The 16945-nt window shown below is 45.1% G+C and overlaps 1 protein-coding gene across 1 annotated transcript in view; it reads left to right on the top strand.

Moving 5' to 3' along the window:
* The window catches only part of TMIE (transmembrane inner ear), a 630053-nt gene that overhangs the window by 291220 nt on the left and 321888 nt on the right, over positions 1-16945 (top strand). Inside the window, exon 2 of the mRNA XM_069210961.1 lies at positions 512-629. Within this exon, the coding sequence (XP_069067062.1) occupies positions 512-629 (118 nt within the window). The remainder of the gene's footprint in view (positions 1-511; positions 630-16945) is intronic.

Genomic DNA, 16945 nt, shown 5'->3' with positions numbered 1-16945 from the left:
TTTGTACTCATTGTTCCCATGCAAAAATTGGTGATTATATGAGTTTAATGAATTGATTGTTGATAATTAAAGATGATTTAAGACAACTTAATTGATGCTTTCTGGCATTTATTTAATCATGAATAAATTGTGATTTATTTTCTCTGTAAAATGTGTGCTAAACGAGATTTCTTTTTGCTGTGGGTAACAGAGACCTGCACCTCTCTTAGTAAATAAGGTTCATTAGCCTTCCTTCAACCCCTGCCTTGTTTACTTGCTAGTCTCCTTAATTGCTTGCTTCCCTCCTTGCTTTCTGGGGTTGTATCACAGAATCTATTTCATGGTGTTTTAATCTACAAAGAGGAAAACATGATCAAAGTAAGCCATTTACAGGTCATGCTGTGCCAGTGCATGCGAAGAAAATCGCAGGTATCACAAGTATCAGTTCAGATGGATAATCTTTTGTATGCTGATGTGAAAACAAGCAGTATCACTTAGTGTACACTATTTTTCCGTCTTTCCCGTCTCACAGGCAACAACGGAGACTCCAAAAAAGAAACCAGATCCTGTTACGTCAGAAACTGTTGTGTTTTGGGGGCTGCGACTCTGGCAGGTGATTGGGGTATTCTCCATCTTTGTCCTGGGAGTCAGTAAGTCATAATTATTTTCTTGTTTGTTGTTTTGGTTTTCTGAAAATTAAGCATCTTCCACCATCAGTAAGTAATCTATGCCTATCCTGTGCCTATCACATTCATAAAGGAACTCACCACCGCGTGCACTGTTCTAACTTTTAAATACCTGGAATTTGTGCATATCTTCGGTTTCTAACTTTAAATCCCTGATTAACACATTAGTCGTCAGTACACCTGATTATTGCTTCTGCTTTGTAGTCAGCCTATTGCATTCTCCATTCTCTTGCCTAGGAGAGACTGAGTGAAGCGAAGTCTAAATATATCGATGATCAACGCTGTTGATAGAGCTGCATAAATTCACAAATATTATTAGACCACCAGCCCCTCGACGCGGCACACAGAAGCAAGTTGGTTTGCTGTGCTGCATGAAATGAAGAGGGCAGGAATGCAACATATCTGTCAAGATATGTCACATCCCTGTGTTGGAGCACTGTGTGTTGCCTAGCGCCACTATAGTGCAAGGGAGCCTGCATTGCAGGCAGGATTGTTATTGTGCATCAAGCGATGCCTTCCTGCACAAAAATAATGCTTAGAGGCGTTTTCCTCTTTCTAAGTGTGCTGGCTGAACGCAGCATACTCAGAAAGAGGAAACAACAAAAAGAAATAAAAATATTTCTTCTTGTGCGTGTGTCGGGAAGGCATAGAAATTTGAACGATTCCCAGGTGTTCCAATTTTTTGGTAAATCTGTGAATGTGCCAAAAAGCATGGATGGAACACCTATGCTCCACCCAGTAATGCCTTTCCGGTGCAGAGTAACGAAAGGTAACGACTTGCGTTGACTTGCATTACTTCAGTTTTACCAGGCCACTCAGGACCATGCAAGATTGCCTTGTGTGGATGGCTAAATACGATTTAAGGATTATTTTGCCCTTGGTTCGCCTTACATTATGCAAAGGCATTGCAATCCTTTGCTAAATCTGGCCATCAGTTGGTCGAACACTGCTTCTCAGTTTTTGCTTCTCTTCCTCTAGTTTTCTATAATTTTACTCCCAGGACAATTGGTCTCTTCTAGATTGCGGTGGTTAGATATAACGGCTTTATGTTTGAGGCACAAGTGTTTTTTACAGCATCCGAATGAACTGTGTTACTAAACAACCCAAATGAAACGCGTGCATCTAAAGAACTTTTGTCACGTTGCTAAACTTATGAGGTCACCGTCTACTCAGCTGAACATTGGTGCAATTAAGGTTGACCTATCTCAATTTAGGAAACAATGGATAGTAGATAAAATCTATTAAATAGCTGCATATTTTTCAAAACAGACAGTCAAGACGTGTTCTGAAAGTACATGCCAGAGACTAAATACAGTCAGTATATTTCGGACTTGGACTGGTTCAAGGTTTAAGTATAAGGTTGTTGTGAGCAAAACATTTATTTATCTCAAAGCTATGATTTTGCAAAATTAAAGGATTGGTGACGACCAAAAAATATGTCACAGTGCACAAAAGGCACATTCCTAGTCAATTGTGTATTTCTGATTCACATAGTACGCCTTTTGAATCATAAAAAAACAAAGTAAAGTGGGTATATAATGGATTTGTAACAAAACTGTGTCACAACGATTGATCAGTTACCGATTTCCGAAATGGGTTAGTGAGGCATTCTCAAAGTGGATTAGTCCCAGAATGGTGGCTGCTTTCACTGATGGAGAGCAGATCGTAGTTGAGCGGATCGCTGCATGCATCCACAAACGACATGCATTAAAATCCAACTTTCATTTCTGTAACTTACCCTTGTCTAAATAGAAAGACGAGGACTTCTTTAAAAAACAGCATTTATGATGTTTTGCAATTTCCTGCAAATTGACTTTTTGTGACACAATTGATTGCTACACAAGTTGGGAAACAAAATATGTGTGGGTTCACAAAGCAGTCAGTGTGCATAAACATTAGCTGCTTTACGACCCTACCTTTGCACATAAGGTCTCTAGTGAATGAGAAATTCTATCACGCTCTCTTGAGTCATTATCACTTAAAAAAACTGTTTACCTTTAGTACGTATGGTGCAAAAATGTAACAGTAGCAACATTAACTACCCAAATCACCAACCACAATCATTTTATTGCCGCTACTCACTAATCTCAAGTTTCCAGGGTAATCTTTTCCTCATATTTTCAGAAAGTCTTGAACAAGAATCGCTTCAACAAAATGAGAGGGCTAGAATTAGTGTCTGCAAATGCCCCCAGCTCCTCTCGAGACATCACAGAAAGTGACATCCTATGATTTATGATCCAGGTAACCAAATAGAATTTGACATCACCACAGTCCTGGACCCTCAAAGGAGATGAATACAAATCCTTCACAAGTGAAGCAATGAAAGTGCTTCAAAATCTGATATCAATGGAAATGGCAGTTGTAGAAACACCAAAAGGAGAATATTAGCCACACTATCAATCCCTAGTGATCCTGTAAATGTAATTCTACACCATCAGTTACTATGGAACGAATATATAGTCAACTGCACTTTATTCACTTCTGTGAAAGGTGGGGTATTGTGCTACGGTGTCTATATAATCCAGTACCAAGTGTTAAAAACTCAGGAGAAGACTCATCTGACACCTGAGAGCCTCAGAATCATAGAAGTAAGATATCAAAAATCACTTATGTTTTCATAAAGAGCTAAAAAAAATGATTTTTGTAAACAAGTCTATAACAGCTTCACTGCAGCTATGATTACTAGAACACCACATTTCTCCTATAAACGTCAATTCACCCAAAGGCCAGGGGGAGCGGATGTGACATCACGTGCCATTTGACTTTTACTCCTCTCACAAACATGCTTACATATATACACACACAATTACACATACACACACTCTCTTGCATAGACACAGTCTCGCCTGCTTGCATGCACACAAGATCCATTTAAAAACATTTTTACAGGGGCATGGCCAGGATGGCCCCCAAGTAGGAGGGCTTTCCTAGAGCCTCGCTATTGGCATTTGACTGGGAGCGGATCAGACCAGCATCATAGCATTCCGGTAGCAGGTGTGAATGCGAAAAGACATGGGCAGCCTGAACCACTTGCGCTGCTCTCAAGAGGGCAGCTGTGTAAAGCCAGAGGGCTCCGGCCCTGAGGACAAGTGCTGTAGAGGCTGCGACACCCAAAGCTGGTGAGGGGAGCAGTTAGCAGCCAAACCGGGTGGTCATGCAGTGAGAGCCTGTCCATAGCCCCAGCAGCTTTCCCCCGCACCTGAGCTGCATCATACCTGATGGAGGGCTCCCGCCAGCCTACAGAGCCATTGCATCAGAACAGGTCAGGCGGATATGTTAGTGGTGCCGGAGGCAATGTAGCTCCACAGATCCCTCCGTTATCTGTGACATCAGAGTTTGAAGTCGGTGGGGGGGACAATACAGTTTTGGTGCTCCTCAGGAATACAAACTAGAACTAACACTGCAATACTACCTGAATCCCAGTGACCAGGCAGAGCTGCCTATAAGAGGCCCTTGCCAGTGTGGGGTCTCTAGGATAGGCTGGTGCCTCTCCAGTATATATTGCTGGCCCATGGCTGGGCCTGTTGTGGGACCCACAAACTGCATAGTGGATGCCTGACAAGATGTAGGGCCCTAAGCCATAGTCACAAGGCATGTAGACTGGGACTGACCCCCCGCACACGACAGGACACGGAGATACCCTGTGGGGCGTGGCTGGTCCCTCACCTGCTTGTGACCCTCCCCTGCAATTGCTGACAGTCCAGCATGGCAGACCAACTAAGAAGGTCCTGCAGGTGAAGTTGTGAGCCCTGGTTGGCACAACAGCCCGATGCCAACCTGTGATCTGAGACTCCCCCAATATCAGTGAGTCCTTCAACCAGACAGTATGTCCTTGCAATGCCACAACAAAAAGTAAGGCTTCCTTAAAGATCTCTTTGTCAACACCTCAGCAAAGAAGATGGACCCTCCTAAAGGTTAAGCTGCAGACACTGGTGCGACTGAAAACGCAGAGAGCCTGGACAGGGACACTATCCCGATAATGAGATCTTTCCTTGAACAACTTTTCGGGGTCCTTAGAGAAGACTTCACCACCCTCAAACAGGAAATAGCCACAGAAGTCAAAGACTTCAAAAAGAGACATTGTGGATCTGGGACAATGAGTTGATAAGATGGAGGGAACACACAACGTCCAGGAGGAGGAAGTGGACTAGCACCGACGCAAAATCCTCGCTCTGCAGGATGTAATCAGGAACTACAATACCATCAGGAGGACCAGGACAATAGATTGCGGTGCTCCAATATCTTCATTAAAGGAGTACCACTACCGGTGATCACTGAGAACCTTGAGGACTTTGTGATCCACCTCTCCCGCCATATGGCCCCGACGCTCAAGAATCAGGACATAAATTTGATCATACCCACAGCGCCGGAAGACCTGCCCACTCTCCAGGTTAAGCACAGGACATTCTCACATGCCTCCTCTATTATAAACAGTGAGAAGCCCACTTGTCTGCAGAACGCAATCTGAATACAGTGGAGTTTGAAGGTCTCAAAGTGGACCTATACCAGGATCGTTCCTCGTTAACATTACAATGTCGCTGTTCCCTCCGTCCCGTGATGGATTTCCTCCAGGAGAATGGGATTCATTATAAATAGGGCCACCCTTTTCGTCTGCAGTTCACCTGGAATAATGAAACACACAGTGTTCATACAATGGAGGAAGCCCAATCTCTGCCTGAGATGTCGCTACATCTGGGAGAACCTAATTTGCAAGAAACGTCACAGGATCTGCTATCCTTCACTGTGGAATGTTGCCACAAAAGCTGGGAACGAAAGGCAAAACCACTCAAGCCCTTAGAAGTTGAAAGCAGCAAGGAGAGAGCTGCACTGATCAACAGTTTGTGGAACCCGGACAGTGCACTGGAAGCAGACACAGACCATTAGCACTCTGGCACGCTTGCTTACACTACACATGGGTCATTAATGGAGCTTCCCCAGTGTGGCAATCCTGAATATCGCACTACTTGTCCATGACCACTGATGGGTGGTTGGCCACTGATGATTACAGTGTGGCAGCGGAGCTCCACCCCTATCGATGACCAACGATCTAACACCAATGTGGTACACAACAATGGACTCCCCCAGACATTTATATCTGTGTTGCCAGGTCGGGAACTATTTTGGTTGACTGTTATTTTTTAGACAAATACCTCACACTGACACTGTCTGCAGGAGGCTATTAGAAATGACCCCAATCCCCCGAACAGGATGCGAGGGGACACACTAGCTAACCCACTATGTCTACATGATGGTGAACGTACTTAATATTAACATTGGAGGCCTCAATGCTCCAGTAAAGAGGTTGGCCCTTCTTTCCCTTTTCTGGGAAGCCAAGAGTGACATATGCCTTATTCAAGAAACACAACTGCTCTGGGTGGGTTGGAGATCATGCTGGTATGACCCTCAGTACCACTCCATAGGACCTGGGGGATGGGCTGGAGTGGCAATACTAGTGGCCACAAATTTCCCAGGGAGGGTGATAGGCACACAAGTTGAGATTTCAGGGAGGCTTCTTTCATTACCAGTTGACATACATGGACGCACAATCACAGTTGCATGCAATTATGGCCCTAATGAACAACAGGAAAGGTTCCTTAAGGGTTGCAATTGGACAAATTCCTACTACACCAGATGCTGACATAATTGTAGGTGGCGACCTTAACATTGCCCTGGACTCTCAGTTGGATAGATCAATACAGCACCCTGGAGAGACCGGGGCCTTTTCTCAAACTTTTCAGGAATGGTTGAGGGAGGTAGACCTATCCCACAGACAGAAATTATACTTTTTCCTCTGCTGCCCACAAAACATACAAAAGCATAGACCTCTTCCTGACATCAACACGCGTTACCAGTGCAGTGATGCATACAGAGATTGGAGTAGCTGCTCCCTCTGACCACTCACCCATTACCTTGAGCCTCACCTTCTCCACTCCTAGGCCTCGTCCAAATTCCTGGCATCTTAAAACTAAAGTTCTTACCTATGGCAATATCCTTACTGAAATTAGAGATATAATAGAGTTATTTTTGGCCACAAATAACACACTGGTGACCTTTCCTTAACCTGCTGTGGGAAACTCTCAAAGTAGAGGGGCCAGTTAATTGTTATCGCCCCGTGCCTTAACACAACTAGACATAATAACTGTATACATGTAGGACAAATTGAGGGTCCTCGAGGGCCTACAAAGACTCACGGGGTCCTTGGCGACAAGGAGACACCTTACAGCAACCTGTAAACAATTGAGAGTGTTGGAAATGGAAATGTTGGAATACATCCTTTTGTGGACAAAACAAAGTGTTATGATGGAGGAAACAAGGTGGGACGCTTTCTGGCTCACCGTCTCCGTTCCTAGGCAGTGCGACAGAGAGTGGATTATATACGACTGCCTGATGGCACCCTGACCTTGATACTCAGAGAATTTGAATCATTCTAAGCTAACCTCTATACTGCAGAAGAGCTTGACTCAGGTGCTATAGAGACTGACTTGGAATCAGTCTCTCTGAACCAGCTAGATAAAGATATCACCCCTACTGAGGTACTCTTGACCACACAGCACCTTCGGTGGGTAAAGTGGCAGAACATGGTGGTTATGGAGCGGAATTTCATGAAACATTTGGGACAATATTGGTTCCTGTGCTGGCACAGTTATATAATGACTTCAGTGCCTCAGGCTCCCTCACTCCCACGATGCGACTAGGTACAATTAAGGTTATTCCCAAACCTAGGAAAGATTCCCCAACTTTGTTCCTCTTATTGACATATTCCTCTGCTCAATGTTGATACTAACATCTTTGTGAGCATTCTGTCTAATAGGCTGGGTCCATGTATGCAAGAGCAAGTGGACCTAGATTAGACCGCCATCATCCTCGAAATAACCTGCAGCGATAACACTAAGCGATTCTGCCACCTCCTGGATAAGACCCAAAGCTCCCAGTTGCCTGCTCTTCTTCACTATATTGACAGAGAGAAGGCGTTCAAGTGAGTGCACTGGCGATTTCTGCATGCAGTCTTAATTTGATATGGATTGGGCCCACAGTTCTGTGTGTGGATCCAATGCAATTACACTTCCCCCCAAGCTAAGGTGAGGGTGAATGGCTCTCTATCCAAGCAATTTCCAATTTCCAGGGGCACACGAAAGGGCTGCCCCCTGTCACCTTTACTGTTTGCCTTATATCTGGATCCATTTGCTGAAAGCATACGGCAACATCCGTATATATATATATATATTTGGTATATCAATGGGAGGCAGGTCACAAAAATTGGTGCTTTTTGCAGATGACGTACTGCTTTGCTTATCCAGGTCACAGATTTTGCTCCCTACTGTCATGGAGGAGTTGGAGGCTTTTGGGGCAGTCGATGGATTTAAAACTAATCTGCACAAATCATCTATTCTGAACATAACGGTACCTGATGCGGATAGATCCCTTCTGGAGGCCACTCTGCTCTTTACCTGGGTCACACAAGGGATGAAATATCTGGGCCTAGAGATATACCACTCAATGCACTTCTGAGAGAGGCCCGCTTGGACCTGACCAGGTGAAGGGGGTATGGCCTCTCTTGGCTGGGCTGTTTGGCACCAGTCAAGATAACACTTCTGCCAAAGGCGCTATACGTAATGCAGACCTTGCCATTGCAACCTCTCCCTAAGTTACTGGACAAACTACAAAGTCTCATCTGGAGTTCATATGGATGGAAAGAAAGCAAGAATGGCAAAGGTGCAAGTCTACCTGCCACAGACCTAGGGAGGGTTGGGAGTCCCACACTTGTTAAGCTATTACCAAGCTGCCCAACTTCACTATATGAAAGAGTGGTCCCGCCCAAGCATCAAGAAGCACTGGTGTTTTATTGATCAACCAGTGGCAGGAGTGCACATGTGGAAAATACTGTGGCTACTAAGGGTGTGTCCTCCACCCGGGTTGCACATCTCCCCCATTTTGGGAACCAATCTGGGCATCTGCGACAAGGTGAAAACATGAAAAGGTCTGTCCATCCCCATATCTCCACAAACTCTTATTATTGAAAACCCAGACTTTCCACCTGTGCTTACTGAGCCCTACTTCTTGGCATGGCAAGAATCCAGTTGCACAAGAGTTGGCGACCTCTTTGACACAAGTGGAGTTATGGACTTTCCTCAGCTCCAAGTGGGTTATGGCCTTCCCACTATGGCATATTGGCAGTATCTGGCTGTTCCCCACTGGATGTCCTCGCCCACTATCCCCCCGTGTGAGTAGGCAATTTACCCTGTTTGAGAGATGTATGCTTACACGTATAACCGACAAACAACTCATTTCAGACATATACACTTTTTTGGTCACACCTTCACTCCTACCCAGAGTAGGAGGGAAACAGAATGTGAACACCCTCTCACAGTCAGAGAGAGGAGAGATGTTTTGCACCACGCACGGGACAGTGCTTAACATGACTACTAAAGAACTTTTTCTAAAAATAGTTAATTTCTGGTATTATACCCCAGAAAGGATCGCTGGTTGGAAGACAGGTAATGATAACAAGTGCTGGCTCCAGTGCGGACAGATAGGTACTCACACCCATATACTATGGCATTGTCCCAAAATTGCCTCCTTCTGGCGTACTGTTTTGCAAGCTATAAGTGAAATTTATGACTCAAATATTCTACGATTCCCCACCTACGTTCTACTGGGGCTCCAGAATCCACAAACATACACTCTCAGGTCCATTAAAGGTTTTGCCATTACACTGGCACTTGGTACCGCAAAACAACTGTTGCTATCCCGTTGGGGCTCAGACAAAATTCCCACACATGCAGACTGGCTCCATACCTTATGGGACGCATTGGGAGTGGGAAAAATGTAATTAGTAGTCACAGGCTCGCTGCAACCATTTGACAGGACTTGGGGACTCTGCACGCGTTATCTTTCAGATGATTTTAGGGAATTGACATGCCCCCTGTACTTAAACATATTACGCTCGATCAAAAATGACACACATTCAAAGCAGACAAATGACTCTGAATGAATACCACACAACTTAGTCTAAATATTGCATCTGTATTTTTTCAATTGGTCCTGCTAGGAAGCCATGTGCAGTCGTCACAAGTTGCTTTACCCTGCATTACCCCCTCCTGTTACTCATTTCCTTTCCCCTACATATCATTAATGCCCCACCGGCCGTTGGTTGTAGGTGGGAGATGTTGTACTTGCTATATATATTTCTAAACTCAATAAAAGAGATCTTAATCCTAAAAACGTTTTATTCCACGGAGGGATATATCCCAGCTAAATGTCCTTCATATTTTATGACACTAGTAGTGAATAATATATTGTTATTCACTATGAACTTAATAAAAAAATTACAAACAAACTGAGATTTGAGCCCCAACTGATGTCCATAGGAACGAGGTACCCCCTGTGTTACTGGCAGTGACTTCGCAGCCTCTGGGGCCTGTGTTCGTAAATGAAGTGCTAGGGTCGCAAGGGGCAAGTGTGAGGTCGCAGCTGCGATTCCTGGCGACCCCTAAATGATGTCCATGTTTTCCCCTGTCCATTCTCACCCTTGTCAAACAGAACACCCTTGCAAACAGGCAGGTGTTCATTGTTGCATGATATATTTACTAAAATCTTTCCGAATAGCCCTTGAACTATATTGCTCAGTGTGCATGAAGATCTCTTTCTATGTTTTCATTTAGTTGTCCTGACTCTTTTCCAATACAGAGTCTGATTACAAATGGATGCATTTAGGTGCAGGGATACTAGGTTGCTGGAGTTATTCATTCAGTCAGAATCCCCACACTTTTATCCAGCTAATACAAGTTATTCCATCAGCGATGATGATTGCATGCAGAACTGGTTTTACCGGGCCAAACCAAATGCCCTATTCAATGCAGTGTAATGGGCCCTTTTGCGCTCCCATTTACCACCTGCTCTCAGGGGTGGTAAATGCGACCTGAGGATTCCTGCTTTCATAGGGGTAGAATGAGAAGTATGATGAGTACGTCTCGGGGCAGTACAGGCTTAGGGAACATAAGAGGAGTGTTCCAGTCTCCCTTGTGCTGTAGGAGTGGTTCAGACTTGAACCAGGCTGACCTTGTGCGCACAGCCCTTTATAATACTCTTTAGCGGTTTAACAGAACCACCACCTGCTCATCCTTGAGCTGTAACGTGCAATTGTGTGGTCCTGCGAGGCAAGCCTCTTAGAGGCAGTAGACATACCGTGATATACAAATGTCTTCTCTGAAGTACTTCAGAAATGCAGCAAAGCAAAGTGGTTAAACTCAGCCTTAGGCAGACAAGGATGTACGTAATAGAATTACCGGGGTGATTCTGTGGGTTAGGGGAACAATTGGGATAAGATCTTAATGCTATGAGGTTTCCAATACAATAACGGTAAAGAATACCATCAAAATCTATCCATAAAGCCCTGGTATAAAGTTGACGTACTAACAAAATGCATCAAAACTTTAGTAGAGGAAGCATACTGTATGCAACATGCAAAACAGTTCACGTTTTTAAAAAACACAAAAAACACAAAAAACAAAAAAACAATTGCGCTTAGTTAATACACCAGAAAACTCTGCACTTAAAAACCAATGCTTGCAGAACAAAGTGCTAAACAAATCTAATATCCTATTAATTAAGAGAACAATCAGTAATACAAATCCTTCCGGAGTCCTGCCATGGTGGCGCACCTCTTCGTATTTGTAGACATTTAGACAGAGCAAGGGACCGTCAAGTTGTAACAAATACTGCAGCACCAGTCTACATTGTCTAAAATTGTACCTTTTAAGTAGTAGTACCAATAAGTTTGTCCTAGGGATAGTGTAAAACAGACAGAAGAACATGATGTGCAAGGTGATTTGGGCAGATGTACCATCACATGGGCAAATTTCTAAATCTTTCAGAGGGTGACACTTTTGGGCATAGCCCAACATAAAAGGCAACCAGTTGAAATGGAACCTGGTGAGGACAAAGCAATGATGTCGATTCTGATTGGTAGACAAATAGGGTTGCAGACCTATGTACGAGGAAAGTGAGTTATAGGAGATATCTACAGCTTTGTTTTTGTTAATCACCCATCTCTTTGCTGCATCAGTTGCCTGAAACATCAGCTTCAGCTTTGACTTACGACATGCCAGACAAGACTGGCGTGAGGAAAATAAATCCGGGAGCCCTATTTCCTCCAAGGACTGCTTAACATATGAGATCCATGGTATGTCCAGAGCTGCATCTAATTTCAAACAGCCCTCAAGGATTTCTTGGTTTAAGGTTGCTGACTCCTCATCCAAATGGAGTGCCACACCAAGAGGGGGGCTAGCTTGATTTTTTTCTGTAAAATAGGCAGTATCCAGCTTGTCATGGCACACAGAATTGGACCAACTACATGGAACTGCCAAAAGTCTTTTAATAAAAGCGTTCTCAGCTACATGATTCTGGTTGGTGGCAGCCATACTCAAGATACCGGCACCTTATGTGGCTATCACCACAGACTTTGCAGAGTAAATGGCCAGTAGGCTCCTGCACTGGTTTCAAACCTTGGTTTTGCTTTCCTAAATTTTTGCACAGCCAAGATTGTCTTTGCTAACATGGCCGCTCTGTTGGACACCATTGGTTTCCACAAATATTTGGCATCAAAGAGGACACCCAAATAGGAGATAGATGGGGTTATCGTCCACCATATATTTGTTAACATAAAAAACAGGGCTCTTCTTTTTTTTCCTACCACAATTCATTGTATAGGTCTTACTCTCATTAACATGCAGATCTAACTCTTGCATAAAAGTGATATAGTCCTCTATTAGGGCTTGCAGTGCCTACCCCATTCTTGACACTAACACAGCATCATCAGCATAAAGGAGTATTGGAAGAGGACATGTTCCAATTTATGGAATATCTACAGCTCTCCCCACCAGTGCAGATTCAACTCTGTTTATGTACAGGGAAAAAAGAAAGGGAGCGAGAATTCACACTTGCCTAATCCCCATTTATTCCTAAATAGGGAAGCGCTCTCACCCTCTCTACCATAACAGACACAAGTGCTTGCCTCAGAGTACAACTCTCTAATGAAATTAACAATAGCAACCTCAATACCCATCTCTAGCATGAGTGCCTAGAGCTTAGAGTGTGAGATGCAATTGAGCGCCACCAAGAGGTCCATAAATGCCAGGTAGATGGGACCATTTTTGATGATGGTGTACTTTCCCATAAACATTCTCAGATTAAGGCATTGGTCAATGGTCCCCAGTCTCTTCCTGAAATCATATTTGGTGTCAGCTAGGATAATGTTGGCAACTGCCCAGTCCTCTAATCTATGTAGGAAAATATGACCCATTACTTTAGCAGGTAAGTGGAGTAAGGATATTGATCTTTAATTCTTTGGGAGCGACTTATCACCCTTTTTGTACATTGGGACACTGGTTTACTTTTTCCACAAAGCTGGAGGACCCACCCTTGCAATAGTGTTAAAAACGTTCATGAGCAGGGGAGCCCATAGAGCCTGGGAGTCTATAAAAACATACACAGAAACCTCATCAGGATCTGATGCTTTGACACTATTATATTCACCCAGAGCCTTCTCAACCTTCGATACACAAAAAACTAAAGGGAAACATCCCCACCTTGCTCTGTTATACCAGTGGTTTCGGAGGGCTCTGCATCACTTGAGTAGATAGTGGAAAACTAATTGGCCCACCGTGATTCTTGTATGTGCCTGACTGTTGAGGGGTCTGTAGGTTCCCTAAAGTAGGTCTAAGCATGCGTGGAGCTCTGCCTGTTTGTGCTTAAGGACGTCAGGAAGAATCTTCCCTTTTTCTACCTTGTCCCATCCTATGAAGAAGCCATTTCTCTTCACTAGGCAGGTTTAAAACCCACCCTGGAATGACGCTTTCCTGCCCCCTCCAATAAAAACCTACAGGACAGTTTTGCATGGTCACTGAAATCCAGAAAGGTAATCTTGAAGTCAACTATTAAGGCCCCTAGTGCCTCAGAAGCTAGGACATAATTTATTGTGGTGGAGCAATCTACACCCATGAATGTTGGGGTAAGACCGCCTAGAGAATCAAGCTCCTTATTTACTATGACAAGTTCAAGTTTCCCCAGGAGAGAATTAAGGGCACTGCCATGCTCATTATGCTCAAAGTGTACAAGAATGTCCCCCTCATGGTCTAGTAGCCAACAAACTGGTTTATTAACTTTTGGGCAGTGGTGGGCATTGAAACCACCCACCCATAGCAGCTTCAGAGACTTTTGCTTATCCTGTTATGTCGCGGCAAGCGCGCTGCCGCGGGCTCGGGTTGCCGCGCCGCGGCAAGTGCATTTTGCCGCGGCCGGCGCCCGGACCGCGGAGAACGCCGCGGCCGGAGCTCGGGTCGCTGTGGGCGCCGCGGCCGACGTCCGGGTCACGGGGGTTGCCGCGGCCCAGACAAGAGCCATGGAGGCTCCAAGCAGCCAGTCTAGGGGTCGCGGCGCTCGCCGCTGGCCCTATTTCAAGTTCTGCCGTAAGGGCAGAAGCGGCAGAGCCTGAGACCCCGAAGGGGGTTTCAGGCATGGCCGCATTTAGCGCAGTTTGCGCATAACATCTATTTTTTCCTGCATGACTAATACCTGCCAAATCACTTACCGATGTTATCAGAACAAACCGAACCCTTACACTTTGGGAACTTTATACCTGTCTCTTTTCCTCTCAGCATGCTGACCACTTCCTCTCTACCCAGCATGCATTGTCTTACGCACATATCTAATTCACTATTGTTATCTCTTCCCCAATCCAAGATGGCGGTGTTCTACTTCCTGTTTCCTGTTTCCTGTCCAGGGGTATATAAGGGGATTCCAACTGACTGTTCATTGCGTTGCAACACTCCTTGGTGATAGTCACGCTCCTATTTGATATCTTTCTGCGAATCCTGTCTGTTCCTGATTTGCCTTGTTTTCCTGCCTTCCTGAACTGCGGTCCTAATACCCTGGTGTCCTCCTTTTCGTTTCAGGGAGTTCCTGTGGAGGTTTTTTACCCTACTGGGGTTTTTCCTCTGGGACTCCTTCTGGAGGGCACGGACTGTAGTGGTTCGCTCATACCAAACAGCACCGTGGCTACCGGAAGGGGTCGCCCCTACCTCGGCCAGAGCAGAACCCGTCGGAACAAGGACCGTTCCCCTACACCTCTCCGCTGCGAGGGTAAGACCATTGAGAATCGCGACAGATTGCAACGCCCAAAATTCCAGTTGCAGTCCGGAACTATGGATAACCCAGTGGCAAGCACGGAACCTACTAACCAGGACCTACTGGCGACGATACAACAACAGGCTCAAGAACTCCAGCAACTACGTACTGAGAATACTGTTTATCGACAAGCCTTTGCCTCCAGGACCACAGATGTCCCTGCAGTAGCCGCCTCTACACCTCGATTTTCCAGGGATCCTACCACATTAAAAGAATTCCTGGATGCCTTAACGGTGTACTTTGCCTTTCGCCCCTCGCAATTTGTACAAGATAAGACCAAGGTGGGGTATTTGATTAGTGCCTTATCAGGACCAGCCTTGGCCTGGGCCACACCTTTAGTAACCAGAAACGATCCCTGTCTATCTAATTATTCCACCTTTATCACTACTTTTAAACAGATGTTTGAACGCCCTGGACTCGAGGCGTCAGCAGAAGAGGCTCTTTGCGAAGTCCAACAAGGGAGTCAAGATGTATTACAATACATCACCCGTTTCAGACAATTAGCTGCAGAAACAACCTGGGTGGAACGTACCTTGGTGACACTCTTCCGTAGAGGTCTAAGAGAGGACATCAAAGATGAACTAGTACATTCTGCCAGGATAGAAAACCTCAAAGGGTTGATGGACCAGGCACTAACGATAGAGTATCGGTTGAGTGAACGAAGAATGGAGAAAAAGAAGAGTCGGTTGCCTTCTCACTCAGTACCATCTCGTTCCTTCGCCCATCGCTCCGAAGAAGTCCACCCTGAATCCAAAGGGAATACCGAGGAAGAGCCCATGCAGATTGATACAGCTCGCGGACCTCTATCCGCCAGTGAAAGGGAACATAGACGAAGGAAGGGGCTTTGCCTATATTGTGGTGCAGCTGGTCACCTAATTCGCGCCTGCCCCATTCGTCCAACCAAGCCCTTGGGAAACGCCAACTCCCGTCCCCAGTAAGAAGGGTGAGGACGGGATATCGTGATATACCTTCTATTTGCTCTTCCAGGGAGGAAGGAACTGCTCTTTTTCTCTTACCAGTTACCCTCCATTTAACTGATGGCCGCGAAGCAAGAACTTTGGCTTTATTGGACTGCGGAGCCAGTGGCCTCTATTTAGATGAAACCTGGGCCAAAGAACGACAGATAACACAAATACCCAAAGAAATACCAGAACAGGTACATACCGTTGATGGGTCGCTCTTGGCCTCTGGGCCTGTACAATACACCACCCCTACCTTCTGTTTACAGTTCGGTAAACATCAGGAAATTCTCTCGTTTGACTTAATCTCATCACCACACCATGTCATGATCCTGGGAATTCCATGGCTTACACGGCACAATCCTTACATCAACTGGGAAACAAAAACCATTTCGTTATCCTCCCATTTTTGTCAACACCACTGCTATCCGGCCGGGGACTATTGGTCCCCAAAAAGTCTCTCAACAACACCTTCTCAGGTGGAAGGATCCATTAATGTCCTACAGGGAGTTCCCAGACAGTATCAGGACTATATCGATGTATTCCAGAAGCCAGAAAGACCTGAATTGCCACCCCACAGAGAATACGACTGTGCCATTTCTTTAGAGCCAGACACTGTAGTTCCTTTTGGGCGGATGTACTCCCTCACCGAACCAGAGAAAAAAATTTTGAAGGAGTAACTAGATGAGAATCTACAAAGTGGGTTAATAACTCCCTCCTCTTCACCCGCCGGGGCTCCTCTTTTCTTTGTACCAAAGAAAACCAAAGATCTGCGTCCCTGTATCGATTTCAGAGGGTTAAACAGGATCACTATCAAAGACCGGTATCCGTTACCCCTCATCAAAGACATCTTAGAAGCAGTCAGAGGAGCCAAGAGATTCACTAAGCTGGATCTCCGAGGAGCCTATCATCTACTAAGAGTCAGAGAAGGTGATGAGTGGAAGACCGCCTTTAGAACACCTTTTGGTCACTACGAATATAGAGTAATGCCCTTCGGACTCACTAATGCCCCGTCCATCTTTCAAAGATTCATGGATTCTATCTTTTCTGATCTTTTACAACAAACAGTGGTAGTGTATCTTGACGATATCCTAATTTATTCGGTTCATCCAGAGGAACATTCAATGCACGTTCGCC

Source organism: Pleurodeles waltl, chromosome 10 (assembly GCF_031143425.1).
Source record: "Pleurodeles waltl isolate 20211129_DDA chromosome 10, aPleWal1.hap1.20221129, whole genome shotgun sequence".
Taxonomy (NCBI): Eukaryota; Metazoa; Chordata; class Amphibia; order Caudata; family Salamandridae; genus Pleurodeles; species Pleurodeles waltl.
Note: the sequence above shows the minus strand (reverse complement) of the source record. Positions and strands in the feature narration are given on the sequence as shown.